This window comes from Myotis yumanensis, unplaced genomic scaffold (genome assembly GCF_028538775.1).
Source record: "Myotis yumanensis isolate MYYU_CA2020_CCGP unplaced genomic scaffold, mMyoYum1.0.hap1 SCAF_5, whole genome shotgun sequence".
Classification (NCBI taxonomy): Eukaryota; Metazoa; Chordata; class Mammalia; order Chiroptera; family Vespertilionidae; genus Myotis; species Myotis yumanensis.
The window spans coordinates 63,762,449-63,786,786 of NW_027223756.1; the positions used below are offsets into that span (position 1 = coordinate 63,762,449).

Genomic DNA, 24,338 nt, shown 5'->3' on the forward strand with positions numbered 1-24,338 from the left:
TGAAATCTTTTAAACATCAAAGTATATGTCACAAATACAAACAATTTAGAGTACAAGTGTAATAAGAATAATTAAGAACACTTTTTAAAAATGCATATTCACACTTTCTAGCCCAGATATTATAATCCATTAGGTTGTTGTAGAAAACCCAAGAATATGCACCTTTTTCAACTTGTAGACAATGGAGGTGATCTAGTTTAAGCAATTTAATGTTTTACAGTCTCTCAAGACAGAATATCATAGAATGGAGATGGACTCTAAGGGTAGCTAAAAATTATTAACTACACTATTAATTTAAAACAGTGAATTTCTGGAACATGACACATCACACACTGAAATATAATGATTCCAAATGTTAATTATTTTTGCTTTAGTTGCTATTTTGAATATACACAAGCAAAAATAATTGAGAATTATAAGTGTTTCAGAGCAGTAAAAATGTTTTTTTTTCCTTTTTATTAAATTTATTGGAGTGATACTGGTTAACAAATTTATACAGCTTTCAGGTGCACAATTCTACAACACATCATCTGTGCACAGTAAAAAGAAAGTATAAAAATGGCTATAAGATGAAAGATATCAAACACAAAAGGGTACATACTGACGTGATTCCTTGTACATAAAACTTTAGAACGGACCAACGTAATCTAGAAAGGCAGAAAACAGATCATTGGTGGACTGGTCTTGGGGGCTAACTACAAAGGGGCAGAAGGGAACATTTGGGGTTCCTGGAAATGTTCTGTATCTAGATTGTAGTGGTGTTCACATGCGTGTGCATTTGCTGGAGCTCAGAGCACTGTCCACTTAAAATGGGAGAATTTCATTGGATATAAATTACACTTCATTAAAGTTGATTAAAATAGGCTATAAACATGTTGCTGAGGTTTTTTTAAATGAGGCTAAGTTTATTATACAACTTGATTAGGTAGCTCACAGAATCCCCAGCAGGACCACAACATTGGGCTTGGAGGCTACACCGTCAGGAGCAGCACTTCCTACCACAAGGAAGGCTAGGAGAGTGAGTTTCTGGCTTCTATCTGTAGGAGAGGAAACTCTTGAGTTGGAAAATTTCCCAACTATGTCTTTTTTATTTGTGTGTGCATGCTTATTTTGAAATTTTTAAAAGTACTAAAAAGAATAAAGAGCACCCTTAGATATGATACTGTAAGAATGTAGAAATTTTAGTCACTCCCTAAAGTCCTACCTTCAAAAAAGTTCATCAGAATAATTTTTCATTTTTTTACTTGACTAAAAATGTTTTCCTTTATTCTCATATTTATGAAAAAAAATCATTTACCCACTCCAAGATGAGTTGAGATCCATTTTCGGTATGAAAATGATCTTTGTTCTCAGCATAATCTGTCTAATGTCCAGTAGAGGCCTTCTCTTAATCACTGCTGCCACCTGCTGGTCATGTGGTTGCTAGGTTTTAGAAAAAGCAGTGCACAATGCTCCAGTCAAGATGATGCAAAATGCAAATATCATTAATAGGTAGTTTTGTTGACCCTGAATAATAAAAAAGAGTAACTGTAATTAAGAACACTTGAATCAAACACACAAAAATGCACAGATTCTTAAGACTACTAGGACCTTACTAACCATCTTCCTTAGCCACCTACATGTTTTTTTGTTATTTCTCTAAGTAATCATCCAGATTCCCTTGAAAACCCATAAGATCAATGAACTGGGCTGGGAAAGAGGGTATCAGGTTGAAATTCTAGTAGAAATTCAGAGCTTTACGTGTAAAGCTCTGTTGTAAGAGAAAGCATGATACTTGCTAGGTGCTGAAAGGTCAGTGTGACTAGAGCAATGAGAGTTAGGTAGAGGCAAGGTGAGGTTGGAAGGCTGTGGGCCTGATGATACAGGGATCTAATAGCTCACGTCATGTCTTTGAGTTTTGTTTTTCTGAGCAATGGAAATATATTAAAGGAACAAACACAGCTAGATGTGGTGAAAAGATAGGGTTTGCATTTGATAAAACCGGCACTTTTTTTTACAATGGTGAACAGACTGGAGGAGGCCAGATGGATGGAAAGAGACCAATAAGGAGGTACCTACAGTCCTCCTGGGGAGAGATGATAAAGTTCAGGTAAACAGACAGAGAACAATCTAAAGGGTTAGGAAGAAACAGACTAAGTCTGGCTTGTCCAGCTGTATATGGGTGCACTGGTCGCAGAGATGGGAAACACTGAGACTCACCTTCCAATGTAGACAGTCTATGTTTATATTAACAAAGAATATCTCCCTGTGTTAACTAGAAATATTTTATTTCCTGCAAGTTCTATCTCTAGGGGTACAGATAGATTGATTTCTAATCTCTTTCCCACAAGAAAAAACTCTCAAACATTGAAAAATAACTCTTATACTCCTGAAACTTCTGCTTTCCTGGTCAATATTTTAATTCCTTTGACCATTTTTTTTTCATGTGGAATAGTTTCAAGCTCCCCCACTAACCTGGCAGGTTCCCTCTGAATGATTGATTGCCAGGTTGTCTATATTCCTCTTTAAATACAGTTCCCATTATCCTAAGGGAAAGTTTGAATATTGCAAAGTAAAACAGGATCAGTGCCTCTCTCCTTTTAGATATATGGTCTAAAATTACATCGAGATCTCCTGACAGTCAAACCATATAGTTCTATTTTTAGCTCTTATCAAGATTAATGCCAATTAATACAGAGCCCAAACACAATACAATGCATATTCCTTTTTATTTTTTTTACAACTTAATAGAGAATTGGATTGGAGTGGATTAATTTGTTTGATTACCCGAAAGAGGTCTTTGTAAATTGGGTGGGAGCCAGCTGTACTGTCTGATTCACTGTGAGCATCAACACTATCAGAAGTCGCTGTAACACAAGCTCTTCAAGTGCAAGACAGCAACACAAAGCCTTGCCAAGTACAGAGTGCGCGCACGCACACACACACACACACACACATTGCATTAAGGCATTAAAGTTCCTGACATCTTTTTCTTGGTTTTAAAGACAGTAACCTATACCTAGATACCAGTACTGGTGCAAAATAGGTATTCAATAAATATTTGTTCAAAAATTAGTACACTAAAATGATTGCTAAATTTACTTTAAATTAGACAATGTGATTACTTAAATAAGAAAAAAACAATATATGGGGCCTGAACTAACATTTCATAACTAATTATGTGACTACTTTGGTAAGCTCTCTATTTTATTGTCTCTGTAGACAGAAGAATAATGTTCTTAGGGAATAAAATATTTTTCCCCTTTAAGTTTACGAATCTGTCCAAACTTGCTAGTCTCCTAAGAGGGAGAGAGAAAAAAAAACCTGATTATATTTGGGTCATAGTTTTCCGTGGCCAAAGGTGAATGTTAGCTCTTAGAAAGATCACGCTAACATACTCCCCAAAGCAAAAGGTTTTGAACTTGGATTTTTGAAACAGCTATTGAGATTAAAAAAATATATCCTCTCATCCTTTATCTGGGGGTAGCTACTGACCTATAAATTGTTGTGGCGATAATTATTGGTATCACTTTGACTAAAAAAGTGTGTTGCAAAAAATATAGTGAATATTTAATTTAAAATAGCTAAATATAAAATTATACAACAAACTTCCCAAAGAGGAACAGATATCAGATACAAAAGAACAGTAGAAGTGCACAACCTCCAAATGGAGCGTGGGTGGCATTAAAACAAAATAAAAGCATTAAATTCTTTCACACAACAAGTGCTTGTGTCTGTTAAGTTCTTACTGCTGTAACTTGTAGACTTTAAAATATGTCTTTGAGGACTGATTCAAGACATAACTGACAGGACCTAAAAGTCAGAAAGATAAATGTTTTGCTTTTGTTTCACTCTAGGATTTTGTGTTGTTTCTAAGAAGAAACAATTGTTTTAAAATTCTGATAGGATTTTGGGCTCAGTTTTTAGTTGATAAGTTAAAGTCGTTGGCATGTAAAGTATTTGAAACTCTTTTAACTCAGTTGTCAAGAGGCAGGTAGGCATCTGCAGTGAATGATAAGTATCACTGGACGCCCTTTAAGCTTTGTTTGTAGACAAGATTCATAAGATTTTTTGACTCTAGGAGGGTCAACAAAACTCACTCTTTGCTTTCAGCTTGGCCCTCCCTCTTTTTATTTTCATATACACACTTGGCTAAACTTCAACACTCTCTCAAATTCCAGAAAGGATCCCGTTGGGATTTTACAGGGATCTCAATGAATGTTACTGGAAAGAACTGCCTAGGAACCATAGTGAGTTGTCCCATCAGGAATATGGTGAGTCTCCCCATTTCTTCTGATTTTCTTTTATGTCCTTTTGTAGTAAAGTAAAAGATCTTAGAAATCTAGCATACTTCTTGTTGATTTTTTAAAATATTTTAATAATCTTTGTAGTTATTAATAGCATTTACTTTACACTTTTTAATTGATAATTAGCAGCATATTAGAAGGATATTTATTTTATATTTATACTATATTTCAGCACCTTACTCAATGGTCTTATTGGGTCAGAAGACTTTCAGCTGATATTTTTGGAAAACCCTCTTTGAATGCCTTTTAGTATCTTTTAGGGGCTCCAAGGAATTAACACGAGGCTTAATGGTTAGAGATTCTGTCAAGAGAGTTCTTATATCTAGAAAAAATATTTTAAATTCAGTATCATTATTACTGTAGTATTAAGCAAAATAATTTTCAAAAGCTTAAAATAAATCTATTCTTAGTTTGTGTTTCTTTATATGTTAACTGCAAATAAGCTCTGGTTACTAACTCGTGATTTTCTAAGGCTTCAGCATGTTACACTGAATAATAATTCTTAAGTGGTAATCATCCTTTGTGAGGCAGATGAAACATTTGCAAAGAGATTTATAGCGTGTTACAGGCACAGAATTATTTTTGTGGAAAGCAATTCTAACTAAAATAAATGAGAAACACGTGCATAAAAGTAACTTATGAATCTACAAATGTTTTCAGTTGTCTTGTGTATTTTTTTTTTTTAAAAAAACTAAGCTCATGGTCCAAATATCTTCTAAACATGTGTATTTCATCTGAGAATTTTACTCATATTATCAAATTATGGCTTTCTAAATAAAAATGTTTCATTTAGAATGAATGAAATGATTTCTTAAATCTAAAATCAAAGAATCACTTTAAGGATTAGCCAGGGACACAGTTCACTTCGTGGTTCCCAGAGATTAGCAGCATCAGATCTTCTTAGACCCAGGAATTACTTGTTATTACAGCTGCATATTAAGACAGAAGCTATGATGTCTTTCGAGAACGTCTAGACCACCATCAAGTACACGTGAGAGGGAAGAGGTAGAGGTCACCTGTTACCATACTGTTTTCCTGTAAAATTGCTGGTTTTATTTATTTAATTTTTTAATCCTCACCTGAGGATATTTTTTTCCATTGATTCTTTAGAGGGAGGGAAAGGGAGAGGAGGGGGAGAGAGAGACACACACATTGATTGGTTGCCTCCTTCATGAACCCCGACCAGGGCCAGGGCAAACCTGCCACCGAAGTACATGCCCTGGGCCAGTAATCGAACCTGTGTCCCTTTGGTCTGCAGGCTGACTCTAACCACTGGGAAAACCAGCCAGGGCTAAAGTTGCTGTTTTTATGTGGAGACCTTTGGGAGGCAGAAGAACCCACATGGGTATCTTTTCCCAAAACCCATGTGCCTTGGGGATAGTTTAATCTTTGGGATAAAAGGAATCTTTTCTTTGTTAATCGACCATATTTTACACCAAATAAAATTTCCCTCTACCCAATTTTATTGGATTATTTAACCAAATCTCTTTCAGAAATCTAAAATCAACTAAAGCATTTTTCTACTGGGGGTTGGGGTGGAGAGAAACATGTTTTATAATAATTTTCATATTTTTGTCATTTTCTTTGCTAGTTAGGGATGAAAACACATTTTGAACATCTGACCTGTCAACTCAATTCATGTGTTTTCTGCACTGGGTTTAGTAGTTAAATGCAGTTTTCAGAAAATAACACAAACATTGTCTTACATACCCTTTATACATGGATCTACCCGTTTTATAACTCTGCCCTTTCTTGTACATACCTGTATTTCTTTAAACATGAAGACACCCCACATTGCAGCTATAAAACCTGGACCCTTAAGAAAAAAGAACTTTAATTAAATTAGTTATTTTCCTGTGACTATACTCTATGTAAATACAGTAAATTGGAGAGCTGATTTGACACTTGATAATCAAACAACTTTCTATTGTAAAAGCAATATAACAATATTGACAGGGAAATAATCTCAACCCTAACTCATCATTAAGTTAAACTAAGTAGCATTAGGTAAAAAAAATGAAGATATATGTATTGATTTCAGAGAGAAAGGGAAAGGGAAAGAGAAACATCAATGATGAGAGAGAATCATTGATCAGCTGCCTCCTGCACACTCTATACTAGGAATTTGAATTAAGCATGGTTTTTGTGGAGAGGGTATGTTGTGTTAGCATGTTTATGATTCTGTTTCAAGCCTGCACAAACTCTGGAAGTTTCAAATAAACAATTCCAACATGTTTTCCCTCTCCCACTACTCCAACTGTCCACATGGCTGGGTCAACAAAGTCTGACTCCACTCTGGCATGTAAGAGAAGTAATAAAAATACATCCCTCTCTGTCAGCATCTGGAAAAGCCGACATCAAAAGAGCCAGAGCAATAGGTCAAAGGAACTGTCTGTTATCAATGACGTAAGGTCCTAAGCCTCAAAACCCAAACCAAACCGGACTCATCTGGGTCCTTTAGGCAGTTCTATCCTGGCTTCGGACAATAGAATAAGGACATAACATTCATGTTATCTTGCTATTTGCTTAAGAATTTTATCCTCTTTAATCAGGAAATGAATTTCCCTTCAGAGTGCATGGTGGAAGATAATACCAAAAGGTATCATTGACCTTTGAGACTTTTTGGCTGATGATTTTCTAAATATTTGCTTAGCGCCTGGTACTGTGATGAGTAATGCGACTGTAGGAAGAAGTGCTTTGCTAAATGCAAGCCTAAGTCACAGTGTGTACAGATGCTTTGATTCAGGCAAAGGAGAGCCAAACAGGAAGGGCATTCCTAGATAAGACACACACCTGCTTTGGCAGTTGGGTTGTATTTTTTCCTTTTGTGCATTTATACAAAGTATATTTGTATCAGTCTTTCAAAAAGAGGTGAGCTTGAGCCATCTTGAGAAGCTCAACTCTCTGGATAAACTTTTAGGCTCAGGGGGAAGGCATGGAGCAGAGGTAACAAGCTCTTTCTCGGGCTGTGTTGGGCTATATGGGTTTGGTTTTCCTTCCTTCCTTCCTTCCTTCCTTCCTTCCTTCCTTCCTTCCTTCCTTCCTCCCTCCCTCCCTCCCTCCCTCCCTCCCTCCCTCCCTTCCTTCCTTCCTCCCTCCCTCCCTCCCTCCCTCCCTTCCTTCCTTCCTTCTTTCCTTCTCCTCCTCCTCCTCCTCCTCCTCCTCCTCCTCCTCCTCCTCCTCCTTGCTTTTTAATTGAATGTTATTTGCCATTAAGCAATGCAGATACACTTTCAAGAAACTCAGAGCCTACTCTCCAACAGATACGTCACAATGGAAATATCTGTACCGGGAAAAACAGAACTGCTGGGATTAAAAAATGTACTTTTTTGATAAAATAAGAATGACTATATTTATAATTATTAAAACTGGGTATGGGTATATTTGAAATTTTCCATTAGAAAAAGTTAAAGTAAAAAAAAATCTATTCTGCTAAGAAAATAAAATTAGAAAGAGTGTGAGATCCTTGAGGGTAGGGACTGAATCTTTTCTGCATGTGGATAAGGTTGTCTTAATAGACAACAAAAGTCAAATCAAGCGAGAGCCTAGTGGCAATGGGACCTATTCATCGTCCCCCAGCAATACTGTCCTTCCAGGTAGTAGTCCTCAAGAACCACAGGAAGCTATACCTCGGGGTGGGATGACTGTGCTTAGATCAGTTGAAACTAACATGACCACTCCCACTGGCCCATCTGCCCACACTCCACTTACCTCAGCAATTCATTTCCACTGACCTCAGCTTTAATGTTCCGCTGTATATCTTTACCATAATTTAATACAAGAAACAGTGTTTGGAAAACCATCTCTCTATCAAAATATTCTTTTGTAAAGAATATTACTCAATGTTAATGTCCCTTGCAAAAGGCCCCATATGATAAATTCTATTTAAAAGGTAATGCTAGAAGATAAGTTGTCTTTGCTGAGAAAATAATGTTATCAGTTAAAAATAATTAGCTACTTCATTGTATTACCCACTTCTACACATGCAAAGCAAAACTTAATTTTTAGTTGCATAAATATTTACCCTTTGTGCTATTTGTTTCCTTTCTCATTTTTATTATAGTTTTGATATTCAATTTGTGTTTCTATTTGTCTTTTGTGGCTTGATTGTATCTGTGTGTTGTTGTTGTTGTTTTTTTAACATTTATTTTTTTTATTTTTTATTGATTTTTTACAGAGAGGAAGGGAGAGAGATAGAGAGTTAGAAACATCGATGAGAGAGAAACATCGATCAGCTGCCTCCTGCACACTCCCCACTGGGTATGTGCCCACAACCAAGGTACATGCCCTTGACTGGAATTGAACCTGGAACCCCTGAGTCCCCAGGCCGACGCTCTATCCACTGAGCCAAACCGGTTAGGGCTGTTGTTGTTTTTAATTATTCTCACCCAAGGATATTTTTTTCCACTGATTTTTTTTTTAGAGAGAGAGTGGAGGGAAGGTGAGAAGAGGGAGAGAGAGAGAGAGTTATCGATGTGAGAGAGAGAGACACATGGATTAGTTACCTCCCGCACACACCCCCACCCAGGGCCAAGGATCAAGTGAGCCTGCAACCTAGGTACGTGTCCTTGACCAGGAATCAAACCTGAGACTCTTTAGTCTATGGGTCGATACTCTAATCACTTAGCAAAACCGGCCACAATGTATCTGTGTCTTTTATATGAAATTGCTTCAAACCCTTTTTAGAGAACCCACATTTGTTCAAGAATATAATATTTATATCTCCAGTCAAGGAGAATATCATACTGTATACTTTTCCATGCAAATTTACTTGCCCATTATATTTCCCATATCATATGGTCACTTCTAACATTAAATATCCTTGATATGATGAGAAACAAACCCTTTTGTGGAAAGACTTTGAGTTCTTTGCCATTCCAATTATGAGGACTTAAACCTAAAAATATTCCTTATAACATATTTGATTTTTATAACATTTTTCCTCAGCAGAGATTATGAATGTCACAATGGGTTCTTTAAATTAAAAAAAAAACACAACTAGTTTTTTTTATTTTGTTGTACTTTAAAGCTAACTATTTTATGAACATAATAGAATTGTGAAAAATATACTGTTTGAAATCCAGAATTTATATTACAATTTAAGGATGTTTCAAACTTTAATGCAATGTGTTTTAGATTAGACAATATGTTTTAAAAAATTGGTTTTCTAGGTTTGCACAGGTGTGCTGATGAAATGTTTCAGGCAAATTTTATGACGATGATTTAAAAGCAGGGGCTGCCGTGTGTATATATGTCAGTCCTATTACCATAATGAACTTGAAACAAACTCTAAATTGTATTCTATACTGATGGCAAAAAGTAGCACTGTGTGCTGGAAACTCTGAATGGAGAAGGCTTGAGATTTCCACTTGTTTTCTCACTCCAACAACGCTCTGAGCGATTGCCTCAATTTTCTCATCTGCAAAATGGGGACAATCTTATTACTACTTGTCCTGCCTATGTCAAAGGAAGTAGTTTTGCTTTTCTGTTACCTAGCTATATTCTACATAATTGGCACCTAAAAAGAGTCAGCTGAAGCAAATCGTATTATGTATGCCATGATGAATGGCACTGTCCAGACACAGCACTTTGCTTTAGCACTTCCTGCAAGCCTGCCTTAAAAATACTGAAGTTCCCTATGAAGAGGAGGAGGAAATGCTTTCTGTTTCACAAGGTTGTCATGTGATTCAAGTGTGATGATACCAAAGCATTTTTACATTTATAAACTTTTATATAGAGGTGGATATTGTTATAAGTAGCAAGTTATAATGTATCCAAAATGACAGTAGGTAAAAGGATCCAACAAACACTGCAAGGATATAAAAATTGAACAAACCTGCTAAAGTGAAGTGGCCCAATGTTCCCTTAGCACCCAAGGACATGACAGAGAGGGTATCAGTTTATCTACACCAGGGGTGGAGCCCGGAAAATCATTTGGCCTGGCCCTGCCAAGGCATTAGGGGTGGGTTAATTAAATGTTTGACCGGCCCTGGCTGGTTTGGCTCAGTGGATAGAGCATCGGCCTGCGGACCAAGAGGTCCCAGGTTTAATTCTGGTCAAGGGCATGTACCTTGGTTGTGGGCACATCCCCAGTGGGAGGTGTTCAGGAGGCAGCTGATCAATGTCTCTCATCGATGTTTCTAGCTCTCTATCCCTCTCCTTTCCTCTCTGTAAAAAAACAATGAAATATATTTTTAAAAAATGTTTGACCAAATATAGCAGGCTAATTTTTAAATTGATAATTTTGTTTGGCTCATTAAATGAAATTATAAATATCCAAATGGCCCTTGGCAGAAAAAAGGTTCCCCACCCCTAATCTACATGAATCTCTATTATACGAATTGCCCTCCTAAAAAAATCAAACTCCATAACAGTCTTAGTGATTCACTAAGAATGCTTCAGAAAAATTAGATTTACATTTGAAAAACAAAAATGTGGAGAAACAGTTCGGCTACTTACAGCAGTGATGATGGGAAAACTGACCACAGCGCTGAGAGAGTGATTAGCGATGAACCAGCAGCAGGTGGCTATTGCCCAAAGTATTCCCGACAGAAATCCTGAGACACACGCAAACATCACACATTTACAAGACACGTTCCCCTCCTGAAAAAGTCATGCTCTAGAGCAGTGATGGCGAACCTTTTGAGCTCAGTGTGTCAGCATTTTAAAAAACCCTAACTTAACTCTGGTGCCGTGTCACATATAGAAATTTTTTGATATTTGCAACCATAGTAAAACAAAGACTTATATTTTTGATATTTATTTTATATATTTAAATGCCATTTAACAAAGGAAAATCAACCAAAAAAATGAGTTCGCGTGTCACCTCTGACACGTGTATCATAGGTTTGCCATCACTGCTCTAGAGTTAGCAGGAATATGAAAGTACACATATCAATGCAGTCCTATACACACTGTTGGCCAACTTGTGTATGCTTTATGATCATTTTGGAAACCAACTGATTGCTCTTGACCGCTGTGGGTACCATTATCAATCCTCTCAACTTATTGACATGAAATAAAGTACCCAAAGTATTAACTGAGTAAAGATTGGGTATTGGCGAGGGGCTTGGGGAAGACACTGGATCTGAACATGCTCTGCAATCACCATTCACTCTAAACCATGAACATAACAATATGTGAAATTCTGAATGTTGTTTGTAGCTAAGGAAAAAAACCTAGAATTTATATGAAAATACCAGCTAAAAATTTCATGATAATTTAACTAAGCCTTCTATCATCCTACATAATAAAAGCCTAATATGCTAAGTGTTCGGTTATCCAGTTATCTGTTCAACCAATCAAAGTGTAATATGCTAATGATATGCTGAGGCAGCTCAACTGCTCTCTATGACATGCACTGACCACTAGGGGGCAGACAGTCAACTAGTCGACCAGTAGCTATGATGTGCACTAACCACCAGGGGGAAGACACTCAATGCGGAGCTGCTCATGCTGGCGAGTGCAGCGGTGGTGGCGGGAGTCTCTCCTGCCTCTGTGGCAGCACTAAGGATGTTTGACTGCTACCTTAGGCCCACTTCCCATGGGGAGCGGGCCTAAGCTGTCATTCAAACATCCCCCGAGGACTCCTGGACTGCGAAAGGGTGCAGGCTGAGGGACACCCCCCTCCCCAAGTGCACGAATTTCGTGCACAAGGCCTCTAGTTTTCTATAATGGTCTAGTGGTATAGTGGCACACTTTGGCTTAAATCAATCAGGCACTCAAAAAAATGAGTTTCTGACATATGCTTTTATTTTGTTCTATAAAAATTTTACTTGTGGACCTTTATTCCAAATTGATTGTAGAAAAATCATAAGTGAGAAATTATACATGTATATTTTTTACTATCAATGCATAATGGATTAAGTCCAAAAAGCATGTGCATTTAACAATCTTTTTGAGCTCTCAAACAATTTCTCCTTACATTTTGGAAAAAAAATGTTTGCTTTCCCATGTGACTGCAGATTCCTATTCATTGATACTTTTAAAAATCAAAGTCATAGGAATGACTTTTAATGGGAATCCTTAGATAGTAAAGAAAAAATAATAAAGTCTGATGGTCAAGATTTTTTGGCATAGGAAATGATCTTAGATTCATTGTTCAAATTTTAAATTCTATAATAATGACTAGCATTTTACATTCAGTTTCATGGCTTATAAATCCTTCATATTTGGTGGTGAACTGGGCTAAAACAATAAAGGAATGAAAACATGCACACACAGACACACACACACACACACACACACACAGAATGTCTTAATTTCCAGAAAATGATTATTTATATTAAACTAGAGGCCCGATGCATGATTCATGCACCGGTGGGGTCCCTCGACCTGGCCTGCAGGGATCAGCTGAAACCAGCTCTCTGATATCCCCCAAGGGGTCTCAGATTGTGAGAGGGCACAGGCCAGGCCAAGGAACCCCACTGGTGCACAAACCCATGCACCAGGCGTATAGTATGCATATAAGATCTCTGGTTAATCTCTTCCCGCTCTCCGCCCTCCCCCCTTCCCTCTGAGATTCATCAGTCTATTCTTTTTCCATGCCTGTGGTTTCTGCTCCTGCTTTGAGCATCTGCCCCCGGTGGTCAGTGCATATCATAGCTACTGGCCGGTCGGCCGGTCACTTAGGCTTTTATATATATAGATGAGTAAAGAATGACATTTTTACAGAGTGAGAAGATTTTCTGTAGTAAATATTCTTACCTGGCAAGACTGCTTCAGGATATAGTTTAGGATTATTTTTCATGGCTATACAGTAAGCCAGAAAGTAGATGGTACTCGTAAGAAAGATGCCACTGGCGTGTGCAAAAACATAGTCTAAATCTGAAAATAGATTATAAAGCCCTCAAGTGTATCATTTTAGTCATTTCAAATGTAGAGTTCTAAAACAAAACAAACTCACCAAAATGAACCTTAAACATAAAGGCACCATTAATTATATTTTATCACCCTAGTTTTCTGCATGCTCTTTATATAGAATTATAATTAACATATTTAAAACCAGAAAATAGTAAGTAGTAAATTAATTACTATAATCAAATCTAAAAGGCTCGCTTTTATGATCATCTTTGGAAAGCTAAATAAGAAGCACCATGTGAATACAATGTTAATATCTCCTTTTTAAGAATAGTATTCAGACCTAATTTCTCTAATGGCTGCAGCAATTGTAGCAAATTTCCAGTAGGCTATAGTGGGAGGGGGGTGTGTGAAAATTTGGGGGGACTGCTAATTTCATATGGTCTAGTGAGCAATCTGGAGACCAGTATCACTGTTGCAGATGACATCTATATAGAAGAATATTAGGAAGTTACCCCAAAGAGAGTTTTATTCAATTGATTATTATAAACCCAATTACACGAGGAATTTAACACATGATGGTCTGAGAAACCCCAACTCCACTGACTGTTTAAGAGGATGGTACTTTGACCATAAAGATGAGTGTGTTACAGGTCCCGGCTGGGAAGGCCACATTGGACTCAATGGTTCTCTCAACTAAAATTCTGACTTAAGATAAATGGTCATATTTAGGGAGGAAAGTTTGAAGATCAAAGAGTTTGTCTATTCTTCAAAAATATTAAGTGCTACTTCTGGATCACATAAGAACACCACACCCACCCATCTATGCACTACCGCAAATGGCAGCATATCATAACAATGAAAAGCACAGGCCAGCTGGGTGGTAATCCTCAATCCACTACTTGCTAACTTTGAGACTTGAGTAAATTACCGAATCTCTTTCTGTCTTAATTTTTCAATTATAAAACAAGAATAATTAACAGGCCCTAGCTGGTTTGGCTCAGTGGATAGAACATCGGCCTGGGGACTGAAGGGACCCAGGTTTGATTCCAGTCAAGGGCACATGCCCGGGATTGTGGGCTCGATCCCCAGTGTGGGTTGTGCAGGAGGCAGCCAATCAATGATTCTCTTTCATCATTGATGTTTCTGTCTCTCTCCCTCTCCCTTCCTCTATAAAGTCAATAAAAATGTATTTTAAAAAAAGAATAATTAACAGTGTTCAACCAGTAATGATGTTATAGTGGAATTCAACCAATAACATTGCTACAAATGAGTTATTATTGTAATGAGCTTAGAACAGTGCCTAGCAGAGCATGCACTACTTATGCGTTTGTTAAGTAAGTGAAATAAAAATTATGCCCACCCCCTGGAATTATTTTGTAATAAGCTGTGTTCCTTTCAGGCTATACTAGTATTTGAGTTGTCATAAGAAAGATCCCCGAGAACTGACTGCACTATTTATGAAAAGAAATTGCCAAGGACATTGTTTATTATGTCCCAGTACCAAGGACAACTGTGCTCCGGAACAATTAGTTGTTTTATATCTAGTGTTCGCTAAATCGTGGGACTGATCTGATTTCCACTGTGGCTGTAAGAAATCTTAGAGACAGACTTGCAGTTCATTTCTCTCAAGTGTACAAGTGTAGTACAGTTTTTAGACTAATTTCTGGTCCCATTTTTTTTCACTCTTGTTTTTCTTTCTCTTTTAATTTATCCCATGTGTTATTCTATCTTTAATAGTTTTTATCCTTCAAAAACGAAAAGACTAAAAATATGAGAAGTGTTTGTATAAAATCTAAAAGAAAAGGGAGAAGTTAAAGGTTTGAATACTATTCATGGGGCTGAGTATAAAAAGGGACAAAGCAACTATGGTACCTATTCAAAGTCTATCTGTGCATCTAAAGTTAAAATCCTAGCCTTTCCATCAGTCTTTCCCCCATGACTGTGGCCCTCCGAACTTCTCCCTAATTTGAACATCAACCATATTAATTTTCTGTACCATCTCATTTAGAATTTTATTACCCATGATCTCATTCTGTTATCACTTCGTGGGTGTAAGCCATGTTCCAACACCTTTTCATCTCCTTGTGAGCCTCCACAAGGCTATTGCACGCAGTGTTAAATTTATGCCTAAGAAATTAATTCTATCACTACAAGCAGATTATTAGGGAGCATTATGTTGGGCCTTTCAATGTACCACTCTGTGCTTAGAAAGTAATATCCTCTGATTAAATAGGCTCTACCATGACCTTTAGGAAACTTATACTTAGATCATCACTTGATTTTAAAGTATTTTGTACTGGATTTTAGGGTTGTTTTGTGTGTGTGTGTTTTTGTGTTTTTTTAAAGAGAACACATATTTTCTCACAGATCATCTAACAGAAAATAATCTCCAAAGCTTAGTGTAAAGCTGGAAACCATGTGTTAAGATCCAAGGAATTGAATGCTGACTAAAGTAAAGTTGATTATATTTTTATTTTAAAGATCACATGAAAATACTCAAGCAGTCTTTTATTACTTTTAATCTTTAGTGCCTAATTCACCACTTGCAATGAAGAAGTAAGATCAAATGTATGTACCAGTATTTACTATGATCACATTCTTTTTTTAATTAAATTTATTGGGGTGACATTGCTTAATAAAATTATATAGGTTTCAGGTGTACAGTTGAATAATACATCATCTGTATATTGTATTGTGTGTTCACCACCCCAAGTCAAGCCTCCTTCCATCACCATTTATCCCTCTTTACCCTGTTCTCTCTCTCCACACCGCCCCCTCCCCTTTTCCCTCTGGTAAGCACCATACTGTTGTCTGTGTTTATGAGTTTTGTGTTTTTTTGTTGTTGTTTTGCTTAATCCCTTTACCTTTCTTAAGTAGAAAATCAGGTATTAAGTTTATTGATAAAGTAAAATAACTTTTTACTCTTACCATACTGGCTTGCCCCTGCATATATACTATCATTTCTTTTGCTGTGGTCCTTGATATAAATGATTGGCACAAATGTGGATCCATAGAGTATTCCAGATATCACTGCAAGACTGCAGCCCCTTAAAAAAAACAAACAATTGCTATTAATCTTGGTCGAAAGCAATATTTCTGTCAAACACACAAATGGAATCATAATTAAAGCATGCTTCAAAATGCAAATCACAAGCAATTATGCAGAAATCGCCCATCTATCTCAAGCTCTATGACTGGGCAGAAGTCAAGGAAGTACCCTGCAGGGTCAGAATGCCATCAGGACTAAGAGTGCAGCTTAGGTCTTCCACTGTCTAATTCTGGAAATGCATGATTTACAGAAATTATATTTGGATTATCATTATAAATTGTCATTACATAGTTGAGAAGATTACTATCATATTATACAGTCTCCATAAATAAACTTGGCTCTCAAATTAAATTATGAAGTATTTGTGGACTGACACTATGACCTCTGCTTTAAAAAACACACACACACAAAAACCACTGTGTAATATCCAGCACAGGGGCTAGGGCATACTAAGTACTAAACCCAGGTTTGTTCAAAACAACTATGGAGATCCACCAATTTGCCTGTGTCTTATTGACGGTGGCATGGTCAAGAGGAAGTGCTAATTTAATAGAACAATCTAGATAGTCAACGTAAAACTATTGCTTTTTGTAAGAAGGAAATGTTTCTTTTTAAGTCCTAAAGTTATGTTGACTCCTCAGACTTGCTATCTACATGAAGCAAGTGTTTCCAATGATTTGGGGGGTAGATGACTAGTATTTTTGAAGAATCCCTTTAACTTAATACAAAAGGACAATGGCATGAAACAGGAAAGAGTTTTAGGCAAAAACCATCCTTCCCAAACTTAAAAAGAAATTCTTGAAGTCTATTTTAATAGAGCTTTAAGGAATATAAAATTGTGAAAGCTCAGAGGGCCAACTCAGCATTGATCTCTATTCACATTAGAAATCCTATGTCATGGTGAAGCCTGGACCTCACAGTCCTGGAGGCATGTCCCGAACACAGACCAGGCTAATAGACCAGGTCTGGCTAATTGTGAGACAACTAAACATATTTTTCTGAACAAAAATTTCCTTAATCAAGGAGATGCTTTGTGAAGAAAAATATGTTGTTTGAGAGATCTGTTTTATTCTGAAACAAAAGGAGCAACGTATTCAATTCTTCCAAAGCTTGTTTATATCTTTCATTTGTTCTATTTATTCAAATGTTTACTGAGCATTTTCTATGCGCCAGACACTACCTCTTTCTCATTGAGAGGATATTGTATATGCTCACAGAAGAAATGCTTTATATTCTTGAGGCAAAAGAAGATGTCACCACATAAAGTCCAAAACAGCCATCAGTTGTAAAATGCAAGCAGTATACTATTACAGAGTTTCATAATTCTTTGCCAGCCCCTAAAACCCTAAAATATAGGGGCTGATGTTGAGCCTAAGTCTTTCAGTTCTTATGAAGTCATTTGGGGAAGGAAGGTAGGACCCATACAGAAACAAATATTCTCCTATATCTGACAAGGAATATCTTGGGATTACAAACCTAACAACAGTAGAGAGATCTCCTATGGAAGGTGCACATCCTGAGCAAGGCAGTACTAGGGAAGTGAGTTGCCTAATTCAACTGGGATTGCTGTTCGCATGCTGTGGCCTGTAGGACCTCTTTTACTTTCCGTACAAAGGTCTTGCAAAGCGAGATTGCTTTTTATCAGCTACTTTTTGGCTAAGGATACTGCAGCGGCTTAGGAATTCCTTGAAGCACTGAGACAAAGGCCCTCTGCATCACCATTTTCTTCTTGAACTCAGACCACTACCACTTCACTCTGGTCATCTTTGCTTTAATCAAATAGAAAACAGAATACGAGACCCTCTTCTTACACCATTCGGGACTGCGCTGGAGAAAGTTTATCCACCCAGGAGGAGCCAGGACAGGGATCTTGAGTTTTGTTGGTCACCTATTAAAAGCATAGGCACAAACCAAAACAAGAACAGCAGTCACTTGATAATCACTTTGGTGACAAAAAGATTTTCAGTGTTTTTCTCTACTCAAACATACTTTAAAATATGAACATTTTATACTATGTGTTCTGATTCTGTGGATATTCCTAGACTCAAATGTTTCTGATTCTGATCCTCTTTTAATTTGGAACTGGTGGGTGGGTAATTGGTAAGTTGTCCATGTAAATTTTTTTTTTTTTTTACAGTTTTAACATAGGTCAATTTTGAGACACCTATCAAAATTAACAAAAGTGATTATTGCTTGTTTCATTTGCATATTTTGGTAATCTGTTAAATTAAAACCAAGGAAAACTCAAAGATCCTTCTACTATGGACTGCCTTAGATCAATAGGCATTTTATTCAAAAATTTTTAATACTGAAATTAGTTAATAAGACATTTCTAGCCATGTTTCAACATTAGGCTAATATCCTAAGTCAGAAAAAAATTATGAGCAAATTCATAGAATTTCTACTATTGTAATCATCCCTGCCTCTTAGCTGAAGTTTCTTGATGTCATACTCCTGCTTTTGTAAGAGATAAGAAACTAGATTTGCATTATTTTCCATGTGCTAAGTCACATTTTCCTTTGGCCATAACTGAGGAGCTCATGGTGTGTGCTTGCGTACTAACGGATTACGCTGTTTATGCACCTTTAAAGTTGGTTTACTTGTATCCTTCCATTTTGCCTAGAAAAATCTTGCCTACTATGTACCTATTACCAAGTTGCATTTATGTTATTTTATATCTTTGTTCCTTTGCTGGAAGGGTGGGTGGTTAGGAGATATATCTGGATCCCTAAAGTGGACAAGGAATACCGACACCTTCTCTCACCCCCTAACTCCTCCATTCTCCTGAAAACATTTCCCTGATTAGAGATGCTTCTGGATTAATACATCTCATTTCTCTTATACTTAAGCTAATTTTATTTAACTTTAGTGTCAGTTTAACTGAGGTTTCGGTCACCTTAGCTGATAAGAGTTTTGATAAGAGAAGAAGAAAGAGAGAAGATAGGACTGATTTTGAAGTAAGGAGTAGAGGCAGCACCTTCCAGGGAGGCACTACCTCAGTGCAGGTGTGAAACGGCAGACTCAGAGGGCAGCCAGGGGGCACTTATTGTGCACCAGGCACTGCCTGTAGAAGAGAATCTTGGAATAGGAAGGACTAGAGTCAGGGCTCACAGCAATGAGGGGTTACCCAGAAATCACTTTTGCATAAGTAGTCCTGGCACTTCTGCTGTGTCAGATCTCTTCTAAAGGTTACTCCTATTTCATCTAGATTTGCTATTCCAGGTTAATTTAGGTTCATCAAAGTCAAACAGTCACTCCTTGCATATTTCCTGTCTTTGTCTTTGAGTGGAATAAGATATGGCAGAAAAGAGAAATAGGATGAAAATAAAGTCCAATTCCTACTTTTGAATGCCTCTACCTATACTTTCATTGGCTTCCTCTGACCTATGCCCCCTGGCCTCCCTGAGCCTACTTTAAAACCTCCTTCCTCTTTCTTTCTAAAGTAACTTTCATATTTCTCTACAATATTCAGGGTTCTCCTAGTGTAGAAATCCTTAAATCATACCAAAACGTGGGCTTGTATAGTATATATACATCTTCTAGTAGCAATCTACTGTTAACAAAAATAAATAGGCTCATGTGTTTGCTGAGAAGCTTTCCTGGGGAAATATTGCTACATAGACTTAGTTGTAATAAATAATATATCTTAGATAGCCCTGACTGGAAAAACAAAACAAAACATGAAAAACACCACCTTCTCATCTTTGTTTCGAATCAATGCATTTTCCTTTTATCTTAATTTTATGTTTCAAATAAAGTTGTCTCTCAGGCTAGACTTACATGCTCTGTCATTAATGGTGTGGTATCCATAGAACACGTGTTCTTTGGTATTTCACTTCTGATGAAGAAACATATGAAAGTACTGTAAAGAAAATAAATTTTAGTGATATTTATCTTGAACCTGGTTCAAGTAAAACACAGCTTAAATAAAATTCTAATGGCATGATGATCACTTCCAAACTGCCCCTTCAGTGGTCCTGCCATTTCTCCAGGACTGCCATTCTCTTTGGCGTCCCTCATGGTCCTTAACTGCAACTGGTTAAAAGCTAAACTCATAGGCTTTCCCCCTAAATCAGATCTTTCTCTTGATTTTCTTGTTTCAGTTCATGGCTCCATCTTTGTTTTCAGTCCTGCTTAACCCTGGAATTACATGGTAAAATAATACAAATAAAAAATACCTTGAAATAATATTTTTTTAATATCATATTGACCTCCCCTCCCCAAATTTTAATAGCATCTCAGTTGGAAACAGGTAACCCTGATTGGGAGTGCAGAACTGTGCAACTCCCATGGAGGAGAGTGAGGCCATCTACCAAAGCCACAGGTGTGTCCACTCCTGATCTAAACAATAAAGTATAAGAACAGTTTACCTAGCATTTACAGTGTATTAGGTATTACGTGTAATCTAGAAACTATTTAAAGTATATGGGAGGGTTGTGTTATATAAGGGACTTGAGTATTTGTGATTTTGATATCTGCAGGGGGTCCTGAAACCAATGCCCCATGATACTGAGGGACAACTATGCAGGGAGAAAGATGCACTAGGAAGAAGGGTGGAAGCTAACACTGTGGAGGATATGCCAGATTAAGGAGTCAAATTTATTCTGAATCCAATGCGGAGACTGAAGAGGTTCTTAAATAGAAGAGTGGTGACCAGATTTGATAGCACATACAAGCAAGTCAAACTGGCAAAAGGAAAGAATGGAACTAGGGAAATTAAATGTGAGGCATAAAGATGGGTAGATAGTAAGGACCCAAAGTAATGGAAAACCTGTGAAATATTCAGACGTTTATAACATTAGATAAAGGGTGGTGCATAAAATAAAAAAAAAAATTAAGGTGACAGGTTTTGATTTTGAAAGATTGTGGCTAATACCTTTTATGAAAAGAGGGAATTCAGGAAGAGGAACCAGGTTGAAGGGAAGGGTAAAATGAGAAAAGTAATTCTGATTGGAAAATGCTGAAGGCAAAGAGAAAGGAACTAAACGTCTAGTGTTTGTAGAGTGCTGAATTAGCAGAGTCCTCATGCACAATTTATTTTACTTCAAATTGAGTAGGAGAAGCCTGGGAGGCAGCTATGTAGAGATGTCTATCCTGGTCTATAGATAGATGTAAGGACTGTGGCCCTGAAAAGGTAATGGCTAAAAACAAAGATTTGGGTTTCCTCACAACACAATTCTCATGAGAAGACCAATTACGTGAGAAGAGAAAAGAATACAGAATAGACCCCGGGGAAATCCAGAGCATTAATTTTAATTGAAAAGAAAATCTGCTTTTGTGTGAACTCTGACTCCTGGATCTTCATTAAGACATGTTTAAGAGAGTGAGCTGGACACTGTTTCTTGGTGTCAGCTCTACTCCCACCCTTATAGATTCTCTTCTAAATATGAGGCTTAGAAGACTGAAATCTACATGTTCTCAAACTGTATTGACAACTAGGTTTTGCCAATGGAAGGCACATGCACAAGATTAAAAGTTGGGAGACACCATTTGGTTTTGGTGATGGCTCCAGAAATTTCAGCAGCAGCGCTAGGTCGCTCAGGGCAGAGGCAGCTGTTCAGTAGTACTGGCCAGATGTGTGCTCTGGGTGTATGCTGGTACCACCTTCCTCCTCCAGCTCCATTGGGCCTTATAACACTTTGTAAACAATCCCCTGTGTGAAATCCTCTGCTGTTTAAAATATCTTAAACAGCACTACTGGTTGTAAAGACTGACTGATACTTGCAGGAAGTCACTGCTTGTCAATACTGTCAGTGCACCAAGGAACACGGAAGGCTGATGGACCTTGGGCATTAGCAGGGCTGATGCTAAGCATTGATTGTTGAGATAGTGGTGGCTCAAGGCAATTTCTTAACCTGATCATCCTTTTACTGTTTAGCAAACTTTACCTTTGATATGCCTGTATGCATTGCTAGAGGGCAAGATGTGTATCTAAAACTGAATAAAAAGCAGAGGGAACCGAGTCTTGGGGGTACCTCTTCAAGAAAGAGGTCTCTACCTGGCCCCCCATGCCTTCTAAATTCATATTTCTTGTAAAGCATTTTCATTCGTGCGTTGGCCCCTCCTTCAGATCCTGAACCCTGCTGCGAAGGTTGTGGCAGATACTTTTACCATAGATATGATATAGGACAAATGTAAGGCTAGAAATGACCTACCCAATCCTTTAAAAATTGGGTTGTGTGGAGAAGAGAAGCAATAATTTCAATTTAAAAAAAGAAAAGCAACATCCTAAACCAATGTAACCTTAAGTTCCAAGTTTTTTTATACTGACCATGAAACTCCAAGCTTATTCAATGAATGCCCTTCAAACTGATTTAACTAAGTTAAAATAATGAAATGAAAGGTCCCAGAAATTCCTGTCAGTAAAGAAGCACAGAAGGGAGCACCACAGAAAAAGCTCATCGCGTTTTCCTGCCTCAGACAAGCTTCAAACCGAGCTACATGAGTCCCCGGGTGCACTGATTAGCTTACCATAGAGTCGGACAACACATATCCAAAGGGGAAACAGCAAATAAACATGAAAGTTGTTAATAGAAATACTATTACGATAAAAATTACCCAATACATAGAGCAACGTGTCTACTACCATACAAACCACTTAATATATTTTATTTCATCTAATTCTCAAAATATATTACAAGGCTGGTGCAATTATTATCACAAATTTATCCCCAGAGGAAGAAACCAAAGCTTTGGAGAAACTAAGTGATTTTTCCAATGTCACACAAGTAGAGGTGGTAGAACATGAATAATTTGTAATTTTAGAGAATGTGCACTTTCTGCAGAAAGAAGAACTATGGAGAAAAAGAATGCCGGATGGACTGGATAAATGGCCTTATTTACCATTAAAACGAAAGCACGCTAACATTACAATTTTCGGGTGCAAAGAAACTGTTTTTGAGAGAGCTATTCAAAGCTGTATGAATGATGCAGAATTCATAAAATTGCCTCCAACCAAAAATGTCAGGAATCCGCTATTTTAGAAGAATCTATGTTATTTCTTCTCCAATTGGCCTGGAACCACTCTCTAAGGCAACATTTCAATGACAAAGAGATTGCTTCTTGAGTGTGGCTGGGGAAAAGCTATCATTGCAGGAGGAAGGGAAATATAGCATTCTTTCCCTGAAGAATAAAAAAAGCACTAAAATCTTCCCAGGCAGGGCTATCCATTATGTGAAGCACTGACAGGGAATATAAATGGCATCTAGAGAGGAAAGGGCACTGCATGTAAGGTGACCTAATTTCTGTTAGAGTTCTATTGACTGAACATGGCCATGTAGAGATTCCAAGTCATTTTCATCCTCATTCATATAGAATGTACAACTAGGCACAGACACATCTAAATGTGTTTCAGTGGGTGTATGTTTGCATAGGTGATAGAGTTGGTTACCTAACCGGGTTAAGAAGAGTTGAGTGAAGTGACAGGGAACTGGAAACTGGGTGGCACAGAGTAAGTGAGTAATAATAAGAGAGAATCAGTGGTTATTCTGGGGGCCTCAGGAAGCCAGCATAACATTTACTTACATGGCATTTGTTAGTTTGCAAACTACTTGAATGTGCTACTTAATTCTAATTTTGAACCAATGTATTATGATTTTTTAAATATTACAGATAATGAGAGCAAGCTTGAAAGAAGTGACTTCCCCAGGGTCTCAAGGCTTTTGAGAGCCAGGGCTTGGCCCCCTGGCCTCAGAGCTGGCATTGTTTTGTCTTCTCAAGCCAAGTCTGTCAGTGTAAATGAAGACTCTGAGGGAAAGCATGTCAATGTAGGTTTAAAAAATGTCAACAAGCCAGGATCTTTAACAAGTACTCTAAATGTTTAAAAGAAGAGATAAATCATTAGAAATAGCTATGTACCTGACTACTGATAGCCCAGCGCCCCAGTAATTTAGCAGTGGTTTTGCTACTTCTTCTGCGTCCATTCCAAACCAGCCAAACCTGGAAATTGAGAAAATCATATCAACGTCAATGCTGTTGAAAATATGTTCATCATAGTGATTCAGGGCATGGACTCAAGGACAGATTCCTGGATTCCAATCATAGGTTCCTCACTGAATGGGACCTGGATAACTTATCTTCACTGTGCCTCAATTTCCCATCTATAAATGAGGGCAATTATACCCACCTTATAGGTTTCTTATGAAGATTAAATGAGTTAATATATGTAAAAAGTATTTGTGAATGTCCCTTTCTTACTAAGA

The 24,338-nt window shown here is 37.4% G+C and overlaps 2 protein-coding genes across 2 annotated transcripts in view; one reads left to right on the forward strand and one right to left on the reverse strand.

Moving 5' to 3' along the window:
- Window positions 1-525: 525 nt before the first annotated feature.
- Window positions 526-24,338, reverse strand: part of TMEM144 (transmembrane protein 144) — a 76,040-nt gene continuing 52,227 nt past the window's right edge. The window contains exons 6-13 of the mRNA XM_070415408.1: window positions 23,995-24,075; window positions 19,918-19,999; window positions 17,949-18,025; window positions 16,017-16,135; window positions 12,993-13,112; window positions 10,746-10,843; window positions 6,049-6,102; window positions 526-1,506 (exon numbers count right to left, since the gene is read on the reverse strand). Of these exons, the coding sequence (XP_070271509.1) occupies window positions 1,423-1,506; window positions 6,049-6,102; window positions 10,746-10,843; window positions 12,993-13,112; window positions 16,017-16,135; window positions 17,949-18,025; window positions 19,918-19,999; window positions 23,995-24,075 (715 nt within the window). The 3' untranslated portion in view covers window positions 526-1,422. The remainder of the gene's footprint in view (window positions 1,507-6,048; window positions 6,103-10,745; window positions 10,844-12,992; window positions 13,113-16,016; window positions 16,136-17,948; window positions 18,026-19,917; window positions 20,000-23,994; window positions 24,076-24,338) is intronic.
- Window positions 4,204-24,338, forward strand: part of GASK1B (golgi associated kinase 1B) — a 119,546-nt gene continuing 99,411 nt past the window's right edge. The window contains exon 1 of the mRNA XM_070415405.1: window positions 4,204-4,253. The gene's annotated coding sequence lies outside the window, so the exon portion shown is untranslated. The remainder of the gene's footprint in view (window positions 4,254-24,338) is intronic.